Source organism: Chlamydotis macqueenii, chromosome 1, assembly GCF_036417535.1.
Source record: "Chlamydotis macqueenii isolate bChlMac1 chromosome 1, bChlMac1.mat, whole genome shotgun sequence".
Taxonomy (NCBI): Eukaryota; Metazoa; Chordata; class Aves; order Otidiformes; family Otididae; genus Chlamydotis; species Chlamydotis macqueenii.
Genome location: NC_141556.1, coordinates 67,702,446 through 67,723,663, shown reverse-complemented (window position 1 = coordinate 67,723,663; position 21,218 = coordinate 67,702,446). Strand labels below are relative to the sequence as shown.

Genomic DNA, 21,218 nt, shown 5'->3' with positions numbered 1-21,218 from the left:
TTTTTTCAGCTGAAGGAAAGTTGCATAGAAAGAGTAGGGTGGAAAATGCAGGTTATGTATTTACCAGAATTTAAATCAGCAAAGCTGAGAACAATCTGGGATCTGTTTGGTGAAGCAGGTAAAGATTTGTCCTCCAGTTTGTCCAGGAAACGGCAGGTCTGGAGTGACACTGAGTTTGCCAGGGGTGAATGTTTCTGAGAAGTCTCTGTTATCCTGCTGTTCTCTAGAAAAAGGTTGCACTGCAGAGGCAGCAGAACTAGTTCTAGCCAACCCAAAACCACCAGTTAAGGGCTTTCAGCCACTACTGGCTGGCCAGGTTCATGAAAAGGTAAAAAATTATGCATCCTGTGTACAGATCCCAAATCCTGTGATTCATTGCTTCACAGAGCAGGAGGCAAAGCCATTAGCATTGATGACTGAATGTAAAGAGAGTGAAAAAAAAGAAAAGATTCAGCTGGGAAAGAAGCTGCAAGGGGAATTTCATTACCACATCTTAACCTCAACATCACCATCTCAGAGAGCTGCCAGATCAGGTACGGCAGTGTAGAAGGCCTGCCCAAGCAGAAAGGGTTTCCCGTCACCCAGCCCAGGCGAGCAGAAGACCAGCATCAAGCTGGAATGCTTTCCCCCATCACCTTTAATTTTTTCTCATTATAATGAATCAGACTCATTAGCAACCTTGGCTGCCTTTTTCCCTTTCCATGTCTGACTCCCATTCCTGCCAAGCTTTTTATACTCAAAGGAGATACAGTAAAAGCGAAAAGGGGCCAAATTGAATCTAAATAAGCAGTTCCCATGGAAGAGCTGTCCTCCCGTTTGTGTAGGCTGTGCCAAGCACCAAGCTCAGTTCTAGGCTCTCACGTACCGTCTTCTCCAGGAATTGTCTCCTGCTTGCGAGAGGGACCACTTCATTCTCCGCATTCTCTCTCCACGATCACATCGCGCTTGTGCTTTGCTGGGATGTGTATTGGTCCAATGTTTCTACCTTGTTTCACATGATAAACCCAGGAAGACAGGACAAAAACTTTTTTGTTGCCACCCCACTTTCTACAGCCCCAGAGGGGACAGAAAGAGGTCTGGCTCCTGGCTGACCTTGCTCGCTGCATCTCCCACCCACCTCTTGCGGCAGAGCTCTTGCTGGCTTGGGCAGAGAGTGACTTGTCTCTCTGGTATTGCCTAGGTCTTTGGTCGTATGAAGCTAGAGGAGAAACACCTAATTTCTAACCCCTGCTGCACGGCAATGTGGTTATGAGTAACACATGGACAGAATTGAGCTCTTGTAGAAAGACAATGTATTTATAAAACGTGAGGGAGAATCAGTATATCCCCCAAGTCTAACAGAGAGGTGGCCCACGAGTCGTCTTGAAGGCACAGAGCCACTTTAAGGCAGATAATACAAAGGTACAATTCAGATTTTTAACACAAGGCATCGGTATCTAAAAAACAATCAACTTCAGACATTTGTAGGCAGTGAGAAGAGGCCAGATGTTCACACTGAGCAAACATTAAAGACAATGACGAAACAAGTCACATTATAATTTTCACACAATACATTTCTCTCAGAATAAAAGCCAGACCTTCTTTGTTCCCTTTGCTGATCTGCAAAATAAGCCTCAGCCCCACAATTCAGAGTCCTAAAGATGGAACTGGCATTTGTGGGCAGAGCCCCCTTGCCATGGACCCTGTGCTTGGGGGCCCAGGGTCCCCAGCCTGGCCACATCCTGCCCCAGGGAAGGTCTCTTCTGCAGTGTGGCCCATCATCTCCCCAGCTGTCCCCAGCCAGCAGCTCACTCCTGCCTGCCTGCCTGATGCACGGGAAATCCCATGCAACCAATTTCCTCCTGCTGTTGAGGCAGGACACAGCCAGGATGCACGTGAAGGCCAGAAACTTGGGACAACCTTCACCGCAAACTCAGACACAGTTTCCTAAAAAGATCCTGGTGACAGAAATGAGATTGACTGCCAGGGGAAGTCAGCTTCCCTGTCAGGCTGAAGCCAGGTTCTGTCTTGCTCTCCAGGAGCTGTGCTGGACCCGGAGATGAGCCCTCCTTGCAGCAGCAGCATGTGCCATGCAACACCAGTGATGGGGCGAACCGACTGCCAATCAGGGGACTGTGGTGGCCTGGCCACTGTCCTGGAGGGCCACATCTTTTCACTGCATGGCTGCGGGACCTCCTGCTCCTGCTGTGCTCCCTGCTGTCCCCCTCTTCATGACTCTGTTTGGGGAGAAAAACTGCAGTATTGAGCTGGGGAGCGTGTAGCCCTTTCGCTCCCTACAACCCACAGCAGTCTCCGAGCACGTGGGCTGGAAGACAGCTTTTGTCCCCATAGGCTCTCTCCAAGCTCCTCCATGGAGGCTGCCAACTAGTGCCAATTAGTATTAATCACATTTACTACTGCAATGCTTAAATACCAAATAAGAATCCCCACTGTGCTAGAAAGGGAAGAACATTTCTGATGGCAGCTTTGACAGTTGGGATATTGGCCATCAGGAAACGGGACTGATTCCTGACATCTCCACCAAGGAGTCTTCACGAGGTAAACAGTTCTGCTTGCCACTGGCCAGGGTTATAAGGTGTGAAGGAAGGAGCACAGTCACAGCTAAAGCACGGGGGCAAAATCTTCAAATTCTGCTAGCAGTTCTGGGATGAGGGCTGCACCCTACTTCCCAGTCCACTCTTTGCTGACTGTCCTCTCTGGTGAGGAAGAGGGGTTACTCGTATCACTTAAGCCAATTAAGCTACCTCCTGGATGCACCTAGTTCTTGCCAGTGTCTGCAGATGAACACCATCTGTCAACTTCAGGTGCTCCAGGCCACGTCTAAACCATATGTGGAAGTACATGGTACAAATAACCCTTCCTCCTTGTGCATAACATAAGGGCCGGGCCACCACTGAATCCGTCAGCTCTCCATCTGCAAAATGAGCATCATGCCGTTCTCTGCTCGACGAGGCCAAACAGTTGGATCCTGCTAACATCTCACCATGTCATGTCCCAGCGCTCGCCCTCCCTGTCAGCCTCTCCCCATTCCACAGGGATTGCGTGACAGAGCCAGCCTGGACAGGCTGCAGAGGCGCAGTCCTGGAGCCTGGAGAGCAGCTCGCCTGCACACTTGCGGGCTGTGCCTGTGTTTGTGAGTGAAGCACAGGCTCCAACACGCACCGAGAGCACAACTGACACTGCACATTCCAAGCAGAAACAGAACTTATCACAACATTGCATCACACAGCTCTGGCCTTCTAAAATCCTGTAACACATTAAAAAAAAATAATAGTGTTGACTGTCAACAGCCTCTTCCCTCTCACCCTAATGGCAGTGTTTCATTTCTTAGTGTCTACATGGGGAAAATACTTTCCCTCAATTAAAAGACTACTCTGGTTTGGGCAGGCGACTTAGGGTGCTTCTTCTAAGATATTCAGCGTCTGCATTCTGGCAAAGGCTCTGTGGACTCAGAGACACAATCATCTCTCATCTACTTCTCACCATAGATGCACACTGCACAGTGAAACCTTCCAAAATTGGGTTGACTTTTTCTGATTCCACCAGTCACAAAACCCAGACTGAGGCAAGCAGATGATTTGACAAGATTTCTGTCTCATGGGCCAGAATTTGCATGTTCAGTTTTCTACTGCAATAGTGGAATTTGATGGACTTGCCAAGCACCATAGAATTAACAATACATGAATGCCTATTCTGACCTGGCATTCACTCCACCGGCATAAAAACCAAACAACTCTAGCACCATGTCAGCATTGCTTGTTCCTGCATATCTCCGTTATTCACTTCTCAACAACTCCCCACGGAGCTCGGTGCCATGAGCAGCATCCTCTGTCACACTCTCCCTTGAAGCTTGAGACCAGTAGCAACCTTTTCAGCACGGTATGGGGGCAGAGAAGTTCCAGTGCAGAGCACTGACTGTGCTGGGATCTCTGGGTTTCTATAGTCCTGTAAAATGGTTACAGAGGTAAAAAAATCTTGCCTTGCATTAACAGGAGTTTCAGGGGCTGAGAATTCCCTGTAGCATCAGGCTGGCTGTGGACAGGGGCTTTTTCCATAGTTCTTGCATCAATGCCAGCGTGGGTCTGCCCATCTTTTTATTCACTCAACCCTCTTCTGTCCTCGCTGTTCCCTACATCCAGTGCAAGTGCCAAGGCCTGAGGCCACCTCCTCTGTACCAGGCCAGAGCTCCTAGCGCTGTTCCAGAGATGAAGCACCAACAGCTGTGCTGGTTCTTCAACCAAGAAGCCTGCTATTTACATAAAAGTCAAATTGTGACAAGACATAGCTGTGAGGCCATAACTTATTAAATTAAGCTTTAGATGCTGCATAAACATGCAGGATTTAGAGAGCAGAATACTCTGTCTCCTCTTTTTCTGCAAAATTTCAACTAATAAAATATTGCCACTTCTTCCCTGCTAGGGTTTCCCTGATATCGTTAGGACAAACATACGTCTGTCATATAAGGCTGCAAAGTTCCTCCTGAGATGCCTTCCTAACTTCTCAATATACTGCTCCACTGTCCTCAGGCAGTGAATCAATAATTTAGGTGGAGCTGTAACATCAACCCCTGCCACCTTGCCCAGTTGCAGGCAAATGTGGCTCTCATAAGGGAACTGTACTCAAGTCTCCAACCATGGCCCATAATCTGCTGAGTAAATTAGCAATGGACCCACTCTGCATGGTTTTTCATAATGACTAAAGTGAAAAGCACAGAGAAACGTTTAAGCACCAGCAGCCTAAAGTGCCTATCAGTTCCTCCACATCCTTGGGTCAGCACATGGGTGTGTGGACACAATACAGTTCAGATAACTTATTTTGGTCCCCTGTCCAAAAGCATGGATACTGGAGAGATTAGGGAAGGACGGGAAATAGGGAGGGTTGGTTTTTTTTCTTCCCTTTTTTTTTTTCCCCCCCCCTTCAAGTATTGAAAAAGAAGCTGCGTTACTGTAAATAAACCATTCTGGGCTTAGCTGGGATTTGTGTTTGTTTGGTTTGCACCACGCAAGACTCAACGGGAAATATAGCACCTCTCCCACTGCACCATCTGCCAGACTGCATGGCAGGAAATACAAGTCCTTCACCTGGCATCATCTCCCCTACACGCCTTCCCAGCAAGATACGGATCCCACATCTTGGATGCAACAGCTAACAAGAGAAGCTCCTGCTCTCCTAGCCTGATTGTCCCTTCCTTGGCTATGCTGTCCCATGGGAGGGCTCTGGAGGCAGAGGAAGAGCTTGTGTGCTCGGCTGTGTGCCTTGATAAAGTGCACGTTGAGACAAGACGATGGACGGCGCTGCCGGGCAGCTTTGGAGTTGAAGGCTACAGTGTCTTTAGCTGGCGCCGGTTCCACATGCCCCGCTTTGAGTGAAACCAGTGGAAAAAGTTTCTCAGGGAGAGACGCTCCACTTCCAGCCCAGCCTGCAAAATCCTGGCAGAAAGGAGAAGAGCACACTTAGGGAAAACTTGATCACAAAGACACTGGGCAGCTTAGCCCCAGGAAATCTCTTTTAAGCTGTCCTGTTGTCAAGAAATTGGAATCAAATTGAAGAGTCCAGAATAGCTGGGAGCTATCTCATATCCATAAGCAGGCATCTAACGACACTTGCTGAGTGTTTATGCACTGGTCAGGAATGGGCTGCACGCCCCAGGCTAGGAGGAGAGACAGCTGGCAACATGGGATTGGTCTGGATCCTAGTCTTTTCTGCAGTCATCTGAGGCCCCAAAGCCCAGAACTGCAAACCCAGAGGCCTACGATTTGTACAGTAGAGACTCCTCATCATAAACTTCTCGGAAATTGTAACTGTGCTTAATGATCTTTAAATGTCTCTCTGACGGTTGCTATTCTGGCAATTGCTATAGGTAGTATGGGAAGTCTGAGGGACCCAAACTGGATCCACTCTCCACTGCGCTTGTGAAGAGGGCAAAGTCTTCACCATCACCAGTATCTGCCTGTGGCCAACCAGTAGTGTGGCTGGAAGGCACCAGGAAACAGCTCCCCTATTCTTTTGTCAGTGGCTGTAGTAGTGTATTTTGGGTCCACTAGCCTACCAGATTTGAGGTCAGAACATGCTCAAAGACTCTTCCTCACTAACCAAGCTTATGGTGGCATTAGTCACCTCAGTCTCCTCAGATTCCCACTCCCCTGGTAACTGGTCCTCCAGGATCTTATGGGTCTCTCCTCCTGAGCACATGAACAATGACAATGAATGCCTACCTATCCAGGAGTTCCCAGTCCTCTCCTCCCCAGCGGTCCCGAAACTCTTTTGTGTTCATGCCTCCGATCTTGTCCAGGTCAGACTTGTATATGCCCAGGAGACCAAATCCATTCACCTCCCAGTAGCCTGAGAACAGGATAAAAGAGGCATAGGCATGTTGGTGCTTTGAACCATTGATGACTCCAGCAAGGCTGCTGGAGTGAAACTCAAACTACTCTCAAACTACTTCTAGCAGAATGCCAACATCAGAGAGCCAACTTGGCACCAAGGCAGAGCCAACTATATTAAAGCTTTGGGAAGCAAGAAAGGCTTGCAAACAGGTGGCACGGGCTGCCCTATGAACTTGTTAGCAAAGCCTCTCACATCTCCTGTCTGGCAGTGTAGTACCTAATGTACCTGAACTGTTCCAGCTTCAAAGGGTTGTCCCTATGCCTGGATGACTCAGGATGGCCGCCTCTGTCTAAAGGAAATCCTACACTTTCCTCCCTCTGACTTGGGTTTGTTTCCCTCACCCGTAGGCTACCAGCTTTCCTCAGGACAGGCTATGCCCCTAAGAAAAGGGAGAAATGAACAGAAAGGAGTAAAGGAGGGGTTTTCCAAGGTCCTTAAATCCACAGAGAGCCCTAGGAGACTACAAGGAGAAACATCATATAAAGGGCTCTGCTGGCTCTTTGATCTCAAATGACAGGTCCCTGACACTGTTAAACGCCATCCTATGTCTAATGCACTCTCACCTAGTGGCCTGGAAGTCCCTTAAGCTCCAGACCTCAATAACACCAGTGGAACAAATCTTGAGGTGGCAGGCACCCTCCTTCTTTCCCCATTCCCCAAGGTCTGAGCCAAAGAGGCTCCACTCCCTCTTACCGTCAGGCCACTGCGGGGACATGCCGCAGTGCAGCCTCATGACCACGGGTGCGAAGGCCATCTTGCCTTCCACACAGTGCTTCCGGATTGAATCAATGACTCCAGCTGGGAAGTGGATGTGGAGGTCGCACAGGAAAATGATGCTGTGCGGGTCCTGGAACCAACCACACGTGTTAGGAAAAAAAAATAGGTTGACTTCCAATCTTTCTTGAGGGGCAGGAAGACAGGGATATGGGAGTGAATTAAAGAGCCATTTGTTGCTACAGCAGAAACCGAGATCCTAGGGGCTGGCAAAATGGCCATTGAGTGGGTGTTCAATGATGGGTGTGAAATACTATGACTATGAGCTGGCAGAGCCAGCACCACAAAGCTGCTACTGCTTCCCTCCTGTCTGATAGTCCCAGCAGGTGGACCAAGAACCAAACAGACCACAGGCTCCTCAGAATAAAGGGTGAGACCCTTACTCTGGAAGGACAGGAAACACATCTACATTTGATCTGTTCTGCTAGGCTATTCCCTTCCTTAAAAAACAATATGTTCAGTATGAAAAGCAGAAATAGTGCCAGACACATACTAGAAACCTCCCTGTCCACACAAGGACCCCCAGGCTTACCGTCACGAGGTCAATCCCCGCCTGCAGCCCAGCAGAACGCTCAAAATTCCCTGTCAGCTTCAAGTACCGATAGCTGGGGGTCAGATGGGAAAGAGAAGTTCAGTGCATGCATGCCGGCACACACAGAAAGCACTGCTAGCAGGGCTACACCGCAGGCGTCATGCTGTGGAGCTGCCCTCACCCCTGTGCATCCTCTCTCAAGGAGGTGGAAAGACTCTGCTCTGTGAATGCACAAGCTCAGCGTTGCTCCAGGTCCCAACGTGCCCTGAGGATCTTCCTCCTTGCACAGCAAGCACAGGACAGTTCCTAGCAAAAGCCTTTTCAGCTCTAGTCCAGCTCTCCCCTAGGACTAGACCTGTTACTGGGAACCACTGGCACATAAAGGAAATGACCAGCCAAGGATGCTTCAAATCAGAGTAGAGTAAGCTGGACAGTTATTCCAGCAAGTGGAGTCCCCAGACGTCCCCACGCTCTCTGTCCCATTTCTCACAGCTTTCTTGTCTTCTCTGTCCTCCCCCTGCCCCATCTCTGTGAGATTTGCTTTCTCTTCTCTTTTGCAAATTTGAACAAAAGCCAGGAGAAAAGAGATGCATCTGGATGGATGACTACAACAGGTATTGCCTTACAGTTTTATAACACTATTATATGCGGTATACGGGTATGTACACTATAACAATATATTCATGTATATGTGCAAGATCTGGATGGATGTTATCTTTGGGTTCTCAGCAGCAGGAAGCTGTGGCTGGTCAACACACAGAGATTGGCAGATGTGCTGTGTTTGCAGGCATATGCATGTGAGCAGTTTTTTTGTGACCAAGCAGTACTCTCACCTGTGCAAGGCAGACCTTTTCAGAGCCTTCTCTACATCCATGTCCTCGCTGCTGTAGTCTGTGATGATGATGTTGAAGTACGGATCCTTAGTGACTCGGAACAGCTCTTCCATGTCGGAGATGAACTGGAGCACCCAACGTGCCTGGTTTTTCACTAGTTGTATTGCAAGGGGGAGAGAATCAAAGCAAAACTGATTTGAAAGACAGTGCAGCTTCTCAACAGGCAAGGCTTCTTGCCTCCCCTCAAACCCCACTAACGTTGCAGGGATGCTGAAACAGGCCCAGGCTGAAAACCTGGACCAAAGAGCCCAGGAATCAGTGTTGGCTCATTCCCAGTGTGTGACAGGAGTTTTTCTTGAGCTTACAAGCCATGGGAGTTTGGGCTCTGTCATATTTCTGAGGGGGTTTAACTTGGAGAGCGGAGAAATTGGAAGTGACCCAAATAAGACAGTTAGGGCTGGCCCAGACTCACTGTTCAGGACTGCCCTCATGGGAACTGCCCACCGTGCCAGCCCTTGATGTCCCAAGGATGCAGGTTCCCCCTTACCTGGCACCACAAAGTGGACCACGGCACGGTGGTTCCAGGAAAAGCCCTGGGGCCAGCACAGCTCTGGCTCATTCGCCACAGCCATCAGGTGCCGCCGGCGACCCCACGCCAGGTTCCTCATGTTCCTCTCCTCCTCCTCATCACCACGAGCACCCTGCCAGCCTCGTGCGAAGACGTACTCAGAGAAGCGGAGGAGCCGCCCTCCTTGCTCCAGCAGCTCCAGCTCCAGTAGGTAGCGGCTACCCCGCATGCGGTCCTGGCGTTTCTCCACGTTCACGATACGCTGCAGCTGGAACCGCCTGCAGTAGATAACAGCTGGGCTGGGCATGGTCCCCGTACACCAGCCCTTCTCCCACCTCCAGCCCGTTCAGCTCTGGCAGGCTCTTTCCTCCTGGCTAGCACAAATCTTTTTGTCCCTAGCTTCCCCCCACTTTGCTGCACCACTTCCGAAGTCCCATGGGAAGGTTTAGCACCTGTTTCCTAAATCCACAAGCATGTGGGATTAGAACTGGGCTTGCGGCCAAGAGAAAATAGTTGGCAAGGGAAATGAAATAAAGGTGACACAGAAAATAACAAATGTGTCTGAATGATTGTAGGGCTGGTAATAGTGAGTGTATTCAACACCTCCTACAACGATCTTGGCACAAGGACTATGTTTGGGCTAGTGAAATTGGCTGATGACAGCTTATCAGCCAATAACATGGAGTAGGACTGAGCAATCATACAGTAAAAACTGAGGTGAGCTGTAGGTTCAGAATGGTCAAAAAAGGATGAAGTGCCAGGTCATGTCCTTTCAGATCATAACAAGAATTTCTGCTGTAAAATGGACACTGATCAGTTAAAAATGCAGGGAAAAGCTTGCGTGTACTCATCAGTTACATCGTGACTGTGACCGATGTGGTCCTGAAAAAAACAAAAGAGATCTTAAGACGTAGCATGAGAGTTACTTCCAACAGGGACTGGGAACTAGTAACATCCATTCTGTAAAATATCCGAGATACTGGTCATTTATGTACAGGAAAATTAACCCGACCTGAAACCAGCATGGAGAAGGACAGATAGGAAAATTATGGAAAGAGAGACCAACTCAACAGAAGGGTCAGGAGTTGGACTGTTTAGCTTACAGAGGCTCAGAGGAGGTACGTCTGCTTGCCAGAAAGGCAATTAAGATGGCAAGTCTTGAGAAGAAAAAGAATCATATTAAGACCATGTGAAAACAGAGTACCAGCAAAAGCTGATCTCCAGTGGGTCATCAAAGAAGTGAGGAGCTGAAACACCTTCCCAAATCAGTACTAGGATCTATAAATCTTGCTAGTTTTTAGATGGAGGTGCAGACATTCAGATAACAGTGTAGGGTACTTGGTTGTCTCTGAGGCCAGTGTACTGATCCACATTATCTGATAGATCCCTTCTGGTCCTATGTCCTAAGTGATTCACAAGCTGAGATGTGGCAGACAACAAACCACAAGCACAAGGAGCTCCAGTCCTACTTCATATCAGCAGTTTCTTAATCTTCAGCTGATAAAATGCTCCTATGTGCTCTCAATATTTACACTGCGCAAGGAGGAAACCAGCAAAAGGCCCATGATGCGAGCTGGATGGAAACCTCCAATCTTTCACGTTTACTGACATCAACTGTTGGAGGGTGATACTCAGCCCCCAGACATAGTCTGGTGTGCAACAATTAGCATGTCTCAGCCAAAAGAGGTATTTAAAGCCCAGATTTTTACACAAATCCCTTGCCTGAAGTCCTTGCTTATTTCCCACATCCAGTTTATTCTTCAATTCCCACTAGCCCCTCACACAACAGGTATTCCCTGTGCACCATGGCACACCAGCTCTGGGATGCTGCCTCTTGGTATTTTCATTGTGCCTTACCCTTTATTCCTCTGGTTGAGCTTCTTGAGGAAGACATGTGTGACTTCCAGGGCCTCCCTTTCTCTCAGCAGCAAGTTTCCTGACGTGTTGCATTTCAGGTCAATCCAGTCTGTGCGCAGCACATGGAAGTTCAGGTTGCTCGCACTGAAGGTCTGCTCCCAGTTCACTACCTGGTCAAACACTGGTACGTAATCAAAATCCTCCTCATCTTCCTCCTCTGGCTCCCCATCTGCCTCTTCCTCTTCCTCTTCTGCTGCCACAGGTCCAGACTTGCCCTGCACTGGAGATGTAACTTGCGCCTCTCTCTCACCCGTGTCCCCACCATTGGCTGCCTTCTGTTCAGCAATGTAGGACTCCACTTGGTTCAGCCACTGTGTCAGCCCAGGCCGCTGGCTGGGGCTAGCAGCACTCACAGCACGTCTGCCGGCTTTGCCGGAGACTGGGTCTCCTTTCCCAGCTGGCACGGTGCCTGCTGGCTGCGGCCCGTCCTTAGTGGCATTGAGATCTCCTTGAGGTCTCACCCTTTTGGGAGTCATGGCCCCTGAGTCCCTGAGGCCACCGAGAGGCTGCTGCCTTTGTGACACAGTCCTAGAAGGAGGGTTCACCTTTTTGACAGGTGCTCTCCCCTGGATGGCCCTGGCATGCTGCGGAGGGCTCCTGGAGTTGTCTTTGACGCCAGCTTTTAAATGAGGTCTCTTCATTATTGGGTTCCCCTGCAGGTCAGCCTGGCTGAGGCTTTGGTTGACAGAGGCCAGCGTGGCTGATTTGACACCAGACCTCTTCATCCTTCTCCTCTGTAGCCCCTCTCCTATGTCACCACCCGTCACCGAAAGGAGCCGGCGACGCTCCCGGACGGAATAGTCCTCGGGAATGTTATCGCTGCCCGCCACGCTGCTGGGAGCATTGCCTGCAGGCTCTGCCCTCCCCGTGCCACGGCGCTCAAGGGGACTGGTACTCTCTGTGTCCTGCTCCGCATACTGCAGGTCATCCAAGTTCCCCTCCTGGGAGCCTGCAGGAGTAATCACAGTTACATCTCCAGCATCCTCCCACAGCCTTCCCTGTTCTGACCCAGGCACCCACCCATTGGGAGCAGCTCCTTCTCGCCTATTTCAGTGTTGTCCCTCCTGCTCTTGGACACAGGCGCTGTGCTCTTCCTGGTACCAGCCTCCTTAGCACTTACCAGCCAGCATGGCCAAAGGCTGTGGAGGGGTCTGGCTTTGCCTTTAGCTGTCTGTCCAGCCACAGCTGTATAGGCTGCCATGCTGCACACCTTTGGCTTTGTCACTTCTGCCCACATTTTTGCTGGAATTGCACCTCAGCTAAGCTGTGGGCCTGAAAGGTCCACTACAGCCCACTGTTTGGTGACCTCCCAACCTGTCCTTTAAGAGAAGTGAAAGTGGCAGCAAAAGTCTCCTAACCACAGCAATCTGGCAGGAAAGGGCTTCCTTGGCATGGGAAGTTGACAGCTTCTTTCAGCTGGTGCTGGAAGATCACACAAGAAAGTGACACATAAAAGGACCCTGCAGGTTCTGATGTTAGGGTCCCTACCTGGCGGCTCTGTCTTTTCTCCAGAGTCCAGGCTCTTCTCTGGCCGATCCATTTTCATGTACTTGTAAAATCCAAATCTGCAGAGGAAAGGGCAAAACACAAGTTTGATTAAAGTTACTTTTCCTCTCCAAATAAATTATAGACACTGCTTCAGACGTGATGGTCCATTACTCTGATTACACCTAACCAGCATCTCTAGATCCTCCTTTCCTATCATCATCGCCATCTTTTGTATTTTTGGGCAATCAGATCTTACTCTGCACTGTTAAAGTCTTCAGTTTTCCTCTTCTTCAGCCTCCCTTAAACTGCTACTTAAAGCTCACTTATGATGCAGTCCTCACAAATGCAAGTCATCATGCTGCAAAAGCGGCTCAGGCAGATAACTGCAATGATTTTCCTCTCTCTTCTCTCATACCACCACTATCTGTGTGCTGTCCTCATATGCCTAGGCTTCAAGCTTTTGGGAGGGATTTCCAGGACTGCTTCCCTCCATTTGTGCTTGATGCGAAGCAAAATGGGTCCCCAGTTCCCAAATCCTGTCACAATACAAACAGATTGTCAAAGGAATAAACCTGGGTGGCACATTCCAGTCCATGGTAGCCACCTTCTCCATCTTTCACTATGAACCCCAGTGCTAGAAGTTCCCTCCCAAACCTACAATTTGATCTGTTGTTCCAGCCCCCAAAATAGTCCTGTAGGGAGGAAGAAGATCCTGAGGTACAGGGAGACCACCACCAGTTATCTCACCGGAAAAGGGACCCTTATCCTGCAAAATGTCCTCCTGAATGGAGGTGAGTCCTCACACAAGTTGTCTGCTTGTTGCAGGGCGGAGTATGGAGGAGTGGTTCCCTTGCAGGGCCACCGCTGGGAGCTGGACGCCAGTGAAGATGAATGACATACATACATTTCTTCCCCCAGAGAGATGTCTGGTGGTGAGCACGGTTTGGCTTTCACAATGACAGCCATGAGGAGCCCCCAGCTGCTGGCAGGCAAAGTTTGCTGGAAATCCGTTCCCTGATGTAGCGGAACAAACATGCTCTGACCCAGCTTCCAGGTTAATAGAGCAAGAAAAGCAGTGGCAGTTTCCTTTTGAGATCTAGACATATTTTCACTTAAAAGGAGCATAGGTTATTGAAAAAAACCCTATTAATTCTTTGATGTTTTGCAAGGCATAGGGAATCTTTAAGAATTAAGAGAGTCCCACAGGAGTATGAAATTCCACTCAATCCCAGCCTTCAAACCATCTCCTCGCTCCCTGCTAGTAAATTGACATTTGTAGCATCCTACCTTTCCAAGTAATAAGGATTTTCCTGATAGAAGCATTTGTTGTCTTTCTCCATGTGGCTCAGGCGGCTGTAATCATTCGGGTAAACAAAGGATAAATGAACCTAGGAAGAAGGGAGAAAAAGAAAGTAAAAACCTCATCAATGCCAGATATCAGTCACAAGGTGACCCAGACACAGTTGCAGCCCTTTTGAGACGGAGCAGGCATTGCTCATTAACTATTTGCCTCTCCAAGACACCCGGTACCAGGCTGTGAGAACAGAAAACAGAAGGAAGCGTGCTGCGATGTGTGCAGGGGGGTGCCTTTTTCTTTCTCTCTCTCTCAGCATCTGTCTGTCCACCTCTGTAACTGTGCTTTTAGGTCCTAAAACAGAGAAAGAAGTAGTTGGGAGAGAAGTGGGCAAGTCCTCCTGAAGAGATGCAAGGGATCACAGGAGCCCAAGAAGCGTAGGGAGAGACCTCCAGGCAAGGCTGAGGGAGCCAGGGCCACCCAGGATGCAAGTCCCCCAGGGAGTGTAGGCTTGCACTGGTATCCAGGGATGGCAAATAGTGCTGGTGACCTGTCCCTGGCAGACTTCAGAGTCTGCTCTGCCATGCAGGGGATTAATCATTAACTACGTTGCATGCCCCACAAATGTGAGCTCCCCCTCCAGACCAGTTTTAACCTTGTCAGGGGCTTTAGTAGTCCATACAGACTCCAGTTCACCCCATGGAGAATAAAATCCTCTGCCACTATGAGGTTACGTGTGAAAGCAAGCTCATTTGTTTGATCTGAGGTCCAAGAGGCTCTGCAAGATGCATACAGTGTACCCCAGTGAGACCCATAAGCAGTGCGTAGCAGCCCTCTCCCTCCTCTTGGTGTTGCCCTCTGGCATGTACTGGGATGCTCAGACCTGAACAGCAGATGATAAAATCTGCACAGGAGCTTCAGATTGGTGGAGGCCCATGGTTAACGGGGTCTCCCTCCTTCCTCCTTCCATTCTCCTGGGCAAGTACCTGCTTAAGGAATAAAACTTACAAACTGGAGTCCCTGGTAGCGCTGGAGAGGAAATCCATTCACCAGGTAGCTGGGCTTGTATGGGCAGTCTGGCAAGGCTCGGCGCACGCGAGACTTGCTGAGCAGAGGCACTGAGAAGAAGAAAGACGTAGGCAAACGTTACTGGAGGAGCCCTGCTGCAACCAATGGACCAGCTTAGCTACTTCTGTGCTTGGTTTCTATTTATCCATGTGAAATACTAACAGATACATAGAGCAAACTATCTTGCACTGCTCATCTCTTTACATTCCTCTGTGGCACTTACACTAAAATATTATGCCTGGGGATATTGTGTGAGCTGGATGCCAAGAAAGAGGAGCTGGGTTTAGCCTGTGCTTTGTCTCCTACAGCAACTGATATTGTATGCTGCCCCTCTCTTCTGCACTGGGGAGAAAAAAGCACGGCCTTCGATAACCGTGGCGTAGGAGGACGATCTTTCTCAGCCGTGCTACTGCACGTGCTGCGACAGACTGACTGCAGCTACCTCCTCAACTGTTTTGCAAGTCTTACCTTTGTAAAGAGTGTCCCGGGGGTCAGGCTTCAACATGTCAGCGGGGTGTGCCTTGCTGCCTGCGCTGTCAGCAGGCTGGCTCCTGTGACTGGCCAACGTCTGCGGGATATGCCCCACCTCATCCATCTTTAAAAGCGTCTCATCTAGAAACCAGAGACAGAACGAAAGGGAGAGGAAGGGCTAATTTGTCCCTTGTCCCAAAAAGCATCCTTCTCCAGTGTCAGCCTTTTCCAAATGGCATTGCGTCCATGGCACTAACGCTGTCTCTGGCATAGCAATGCCTAAACGGTGCTGATCAGGAGCTTCACTGCAAAGGCACCGTGGGAAGGAAAGGCTTTGACTCAGAAAGCTGGAAATACAGAAACTGTGAGGTAGGAACATGGCTATCACTGAAAGCAAACACACACAGTGATGAGTAATGGAGGAAAATCACCTCCTGTTTTCGACACACAAGCAGTGGTGTTCCGAAGAAGGTCCATGCTGGCAGGAATTACTGGACACTTCTGAATTATCAGTATCAAATGTCTTTTAAAAGGAGATAGAAAAGATGAATGGGAGGAGAAACCTGAGAAGCAGAGCTTTCTCCTGTGCTGGAAAAGGATCAGGGCCCTGGGGTGAGGCCTTCACTGGCCAAGGAGGGTGGTGCTCCAGCAAGGGAATGGAGACCCACAGTACATCAGGAGCAATGGGAAGCTTAAACTCAAGACTGGGGATTAGTTACATTTTTTAATTGGGCACCCTTTCCAGAGGACTTCATGGCTCCAGGGATTTTAGTCTGAGATGAAGGGAATTGAATCAATATCCAGGAGGGAAAGACAATATCCTGCCAAGAGCACTGGGGTTAGTCTTAGCAACTTTTGGATACTGAACAACATGGGAACACAGAAGGAATGGTATGACGTGTGATACAGCCAAAGGCTGATTGGGAAGAGGGAAACACTGGATGGGCAGAAGGTGCCAGATAAAGATGAGACTGCAGCACTCTGCCCAGCCATGAAGGGATATTCTGGACTGTGAGTCTTCCCTATAACAGCGTACTAATAAGAGGAAAAGAGTGGAAGGAAAAAGGAAGGGGACAGAAAACCTAATTGAAAGCCTAGTCCTGGCGGCCAAATGTCAGGTTTCAGAAAATACAGCAGAAGGTTGCAATTCAAGAAACAGCAAACAGATGTCTTAATTACATCTAGGAGTCTTCCATGGGTGAAAGCGTTGGCATGGAAAAAAGCCCAGAGACGTTGGAAGCCTACAGTGGTTAATATCGAAAGGGGGAATGCTGGCAGAGGAAAGCGATGCTGACAAAGCTAGATAAGGATAAATAGGACGAAGGAGCTCCTTAACTGATAAAGGCACCACTTGATGTGCTAAGAAGGGTTTATAAAACAGGAGGGTCTGGGCTGATGTGCTTGCTGCAGTCCAGCAGAAACTTGACGAGACTTGAGGCCAATACAGAAGAAAGCAGCATCCCTCCATATTGCTAGTGTATCCCATTGTGTCCAGCATCCAGAGTGAAATATCCTGGAAGTGTTACACCAGCCTCTTCTCCCTGGTCGTGTCCAGCTGCCAGCACACCCCAAATGGCTCCCACATTATGGGCCCTAGGTTCCCCCCAGCTCACTGCACAGCAGGTGAGCAACCTCCATCCTGTGTTACTCTCACATCTGGAACAGTTTCCTTCACCCTCGCAGACTCTCTTCTCTATCCTTCTTCATTGCCTCTAAATTTCCCTGAAATAACCTTCCAATCCTACTTCCAATTCTCCTATATTTAATAATGAGTCACACTCTTGTCTGGAGGTCTCTCTCCTGACTTGTCTCCACTTCTCTCTTTTAATGATCAGTACGCATGATATTTGCCTGGCTAGACTACGACTGATGGTGAAACACCACTGATATGCTTCGGAAGAACGGGGAGGTGCTCAGGGAAACCTGTAGTGAAGATACTTACTAGCAAAAAGGGAGAGGTATTGGGAGTCAATGACTTTGAACTTCGCTTCTGGGTCATTCAGTCTCCACTGGAACAGAGAAACACATTAAAGTGAAGTGCTTATGGAGTTAATCAAGCCTAAACAAAAGGAACAGGCACGAGATGTTTTTTCGACAGATGGGCTTGCAGCTTCCTCTTTCTCCTTACTATGACAGAGTTTACCTAGCAGCAAAAGACTAGGAATGAGCTGAGATCCCCCAGGACACATCCAAAGCAGGAAAGGACAAAGAGCTGCAACAGAGACCAGAGAAGGCAGAACTACCCCAAGCAAGCAGAGGGAAGTGTCCTGACATACAGCCAGGAGACTACCCCACATTGAAGTAGGTAAGCGCTCTGGAAGGGATTAGATACACCTCATGCAAAAAAGAAGCTGGAGCCTTCGAATGGAGGGAAATCGTTACAGATGTCATTCCAGAGCTCTGTGGGGACATGTGTACAGCACAGCCATTTGCAGGGACTCACAGCTACTTCCACATGGTCTGTTCCTCTGTCATCCTGCTTGTGCAGCACCTCAAAATAGTACCTGCCTGCAGCTGACAACCTGCGAAGAACAAGATGTCTATCACCAAGAGCATTAAGGAACATTTCTTAGCTTGTCAGCAGACAATGAGTGGGGAGTTACCACACCCACCAAACAACGTAATTCTCAGGGTGAGCAGGGGTAGGACTGCCAAGAAAATCCAGATGCTGACAGAGAGATAGGTAGCTTCCCTTGCACACCTGGAGTGCTCCAGACCCTTGTTAGTTAATTCTGAATAACTCCCTTTCAGTCTTGCCTGCTGGGTTTTGGCCTCTGGGAAACCTGCCCAGTTCCAAGGCAGGAAGCTTGGGATACAGTTCACAGAGAGGAGTCTGGATCTGCTGGTGCTGCTTCCGCCAGGGAAGAAAAGTTCAGTGTTGCATCCCTGCAGTAAATCAGCAAAGCAACTGGCACAGGTGTGGATGTGTCACTTCAGCTTTGGCGATACCCCAGAGTAATCCCTTTCTCTATATTGTTAAATTCTTCAGAGCAAGTCTGGGCTCTTTTTCCCTGTCCTTGTGATTTCCTGGCCATGTGCAGAGGTAGCCAGGCACGGGGGGCTCTGCTCACTCACCTCACCATCTTTGACTGCTGACTCTGAAATTTCCCAAACTCCCCTGGCGCCGTCCACTCCTTCCCTGTCTGCGAAGAGACAGAAAATGCTCTAGTTAAGATGAGCTTCTTTCCCAGTTACTGTTCTGGGAGTGATGAAGAGGGAAAATTGAGCTACTCCTCCTAGTGAACTGTCTGTGAGATCCACAACCTGTGGACAGATTTATGTCCTTTAATCACAAATCTGGGGCTGCCAAAAGCAGTGCCAGTAAATAACTTAAGGTACGTCACGTCATACTCATCTGGCATCTGTGCTGGTATTGTCTGTAGTTGGATAGGGAAAGAAACTCGGCTAGTTCAAAGAAGCGTGTAAGACAGAGAGGTCTCCAACCCCACAGGACCATTAAAGCCTTGGTGGAAGAAGCCATGCAGCATGCACTGTACCTTGCCTACACTGGCCAGCAGCTGGAGACCAGAGGTCTTTTCATCTGGACTCAGCCAGAACTCAGCATTGTCATCCGCAGCAATGGCAAACTGAAACTCCCCTGTCAAGAGATGGAGGGAGTAAGTAGGGCTCTGGGGTAAGGGCTTGTGCACAGAATGAATTCTGCTCCTCTAAAATGCTGTCTTCACCCTTTCTCCTGGTGCGACCATCCTTTCCTTTTTTATATTACCCCCCACACCCACTCCTTTGAACCTCTTTGAATTCTGTGATTGAAAACAAAACTTTTACAGGTGGAACTGGTTCACTATCCCTCCTGCATTGGCTTCAGCTGACATCTAACCTGGAAATCTAAGTTCATGCAAAGTCTCCCTGCCTCCCCTTTTGTTTCTAGAGCAAATTTTGGACCCTGTGCTTAGATAGAGGAACATGCACATGGAGGCACAAAAGGAAACAGAGGTGCTTGAGTCTCACTGTTCTGGCCAGGGTTACAGGGATGGCAGTCGAGGGCCATGGGACCAGGAGATGTGGGTGAGTGCTAGCAGGCTGCTCCAGGCAGAAGCATGCAGCTGGGTGATACAGATGTCAGCTGCTGTCAGATGGCATTCATGCACCCGGGGAGCGGCAGGAACATAAATTATGTCATGTACAGTCCCGTGCATGCGAAGGAGGGAGGAAGAACTCAGGGCTTGCTCGTGGCCACGTACACACCATGGGGCTGCGCACTCATGACAGTATTGTTTTTCATCTAGCACTTCCCATCTGTTTTCTTCTGTGCTTTTCCTCTCCACCCTACAGGGGAGGCAGATGTGCTTCACCCATGCCAAGTCCCCAGCCAGTGATGTGCTGCTAGCTGGGCCCATGACCTGGCGTTGGGCTTGCTGGGGTGAAGGCACCAGCGTTCAGCACCAGGAGGGGAGGGAGGGGCACATGAGAAGAGACACGAGTGGCGGCACAGCAGCCGCAGAGCCCTCACCATCTGTGAAAGGATGCAGGTAGCCAAATATCCGGAGACCATAGTTGGTCCATTTTGGGGACACAGCCAGCTTCTTCAGCGTAGTTCGTGTCTGAAGTGGAAGAAGAAAAAAAAGAATTAGATGTGACAGGAACAAGGGGAGATGCAAAAATCGTGGAATAGGTGGCATAGGGAAGTTCAAGGTTTGCTCTGGGAGGAGGACGGGACACAGAGTGTGACAGAGGCAGTGAGAAAGAGCAGGCAAGATGAGAGACAAATTGGAGCAAGCGCTGCTGCGGAGAAGGGAGAGCTACACAGGGAATGCCAGTGAGATGGTGGGGATGGGACGTGACGTTCGCTAGCCAGTTGGAGAGAGAACACCAAATACAGGGCTCCCTCACCCTGTGTTGAAGGCCTGGCAAGCCAGGACAGATAGAATGAGCTTCCTCCCTGCGGCAGAAGAGCTGCCACTGTTGAACTCTTGCGAAAGCTTCCTGCTCCCCCAGGAGCAGAAGGAGAGAGGAGATGATGGAGAGGGACACGGACAGGATGAAAAGGAAGCAGGGGTGATCCAGCTGGAAAGTTTGGGACAGAGGATGTCAGGGTCTTACTCACGTGAGGGTAGAGGGGGAAGTGGAGGTTTTTCCTGAGCTGCTCAGTGGAGCTGCCACACCAGTCCTCGAACACATGCAGATTGGCCTGGCCCTGGAACTGGGGGGCAGAAGTGGGTCACCATGAATTGCTGCATCCTTCCCATGTGTCCCTCCCCTGCACCCCTCCCTGTCCTTCCAACCTTGGCCACAGACTCTGGCTTATGAGAGTGAAGGAAAATGCCACTGATGTGAGCGGCTGCTCTCCAGGAGACCTGGGTCCAGACCCCTGTGTCTCATCAGCTGAAGTTTTGGGGTTGGGCCATGTGACAGTCTGAACAGCATCAGGGAACTGTGATAATGCCTGGGACAGCTCAGTTAAGTGGCTAGCATTCATAACATTTTGCTTCATCAAGGGAGCATTTAACCAGATGGTTGTGCTCTGAGGCCATGGTGTGGGACATGCTATAGGGTGGTGGCATCCCCCCACCATCCAGCAGAGAGTATAGTGTCTTATGTCCTTCAATAAGGTGTTTTAGGTTTCTCCACTATTTCAAGCCTGTTTTCCTGACCCAAGGAAGATGGGACACCCTAAAGGACATCCCCCCACAATCCAGCAAAGAGGGTGTAGGGTCTTATATCCTTAAAAAAAATGTATTTCGGGCTCCCCCACCATTTCAGGCCTGTCTTCCTGATCTGAGGAGGAGGGGACACCCTAGGGAGGGGAGACAGCAGATCCCCTTCTCAAAGCATATCTGCAAGGTGAAGCTCATGGAGAACAGTGAGGACAGGGAGATAGAGGCTCATCAGGGTGAGGAGCAGCAGCACAGGTGGGTCAGTGGGTGG

General features: G+C 49.5%; 1 protein-coding gene across 1 annotated transcript in view; it reads right to left on the bottom strand.

Annotated features, from left to right (window-relative positions):
* Nucleotides 1-1,275: 1,275 nt before the first annotated feature.
* The window catches only part of B4GALNT3 (beta-1,4-N-acetyl-galactosaminyltransferase 3), a 68,989-nt gene continuing 49,046 nt past the window's right edge, over nucleotides 1,276-21,218 (bottom strand). The window contains exons 4-20 of the mRNA XM_086747056.1: nucleotides 20,398-20,493; nucleotides 19,804-19,894; nucleotides 18,830-18,930; nucleotides 18,408-18,475; nucleotides 17,776-17,854; nucleotides 17,275-17,341; nucleotides 15,330-15,473; nucleotides 14,802-14,911; nucleotides 13,787-13,887; nucleotides 12,500-12,576; nucleotides 10,952-11,960; nucleotides 9,074-9,372; nucleotides 8,527-8,680; nucleotides 7,694-7,766; nucleotides 7,081-7,234; nucleotides 6,216-6,342; nucleotides 1,276-5,429 (exon numbers count right to left, since the gene is read on the bottom strand). Coding sequence (XP_086603182.1) covers nucleotides 5,321-5,429; nucleotides 6,216-6,342; nucleotides 7,081-7,234; nucleotides 7,694-7,766; nucleotides 8,527-8,680; nucleotides 9,074-9,372; nucleotides 10,952-11,960; nucleotides 12,500-12,576; nucleotides 13,787-13,887; nucleotides 14,802-14,911; nucleotides 15,330-15,473; nucleotides 17,275-17,341; nucleotides 17,776-17,854; nucleotides 18,408-18,475; nucleotides 18,830-18,930; nucleotides 19,804-19,894; nucleotides 20,398-20,493 — 2,859 coding nt within the window. The 3' untranslated portion in view covers nucleotides 1,276-5,320. The remainder of the gene's footprint in view (nucleotides 5,430-6,215; nucleotides 6,343-7,080; nucleotides 7,235-7,693; nucleotides 7,767-8,526; nucleotides 8,681-9,073; nucleotides 9,373-10,951; nucleotides 11,961-12,499; nucleotides 12,577-13,786; nucleotides 13,888-14,801; nucleotides 14,912-15,329; nucleotides 15,474-17,274; nucleotides 17,342-17,775; nucleotides 17,855-18,407; nucleotides 18,476-18,829; nucleotides 18,931-19,803; nucleotides 19,895-20,397; nucleotides 20,494-21,218) is intronic.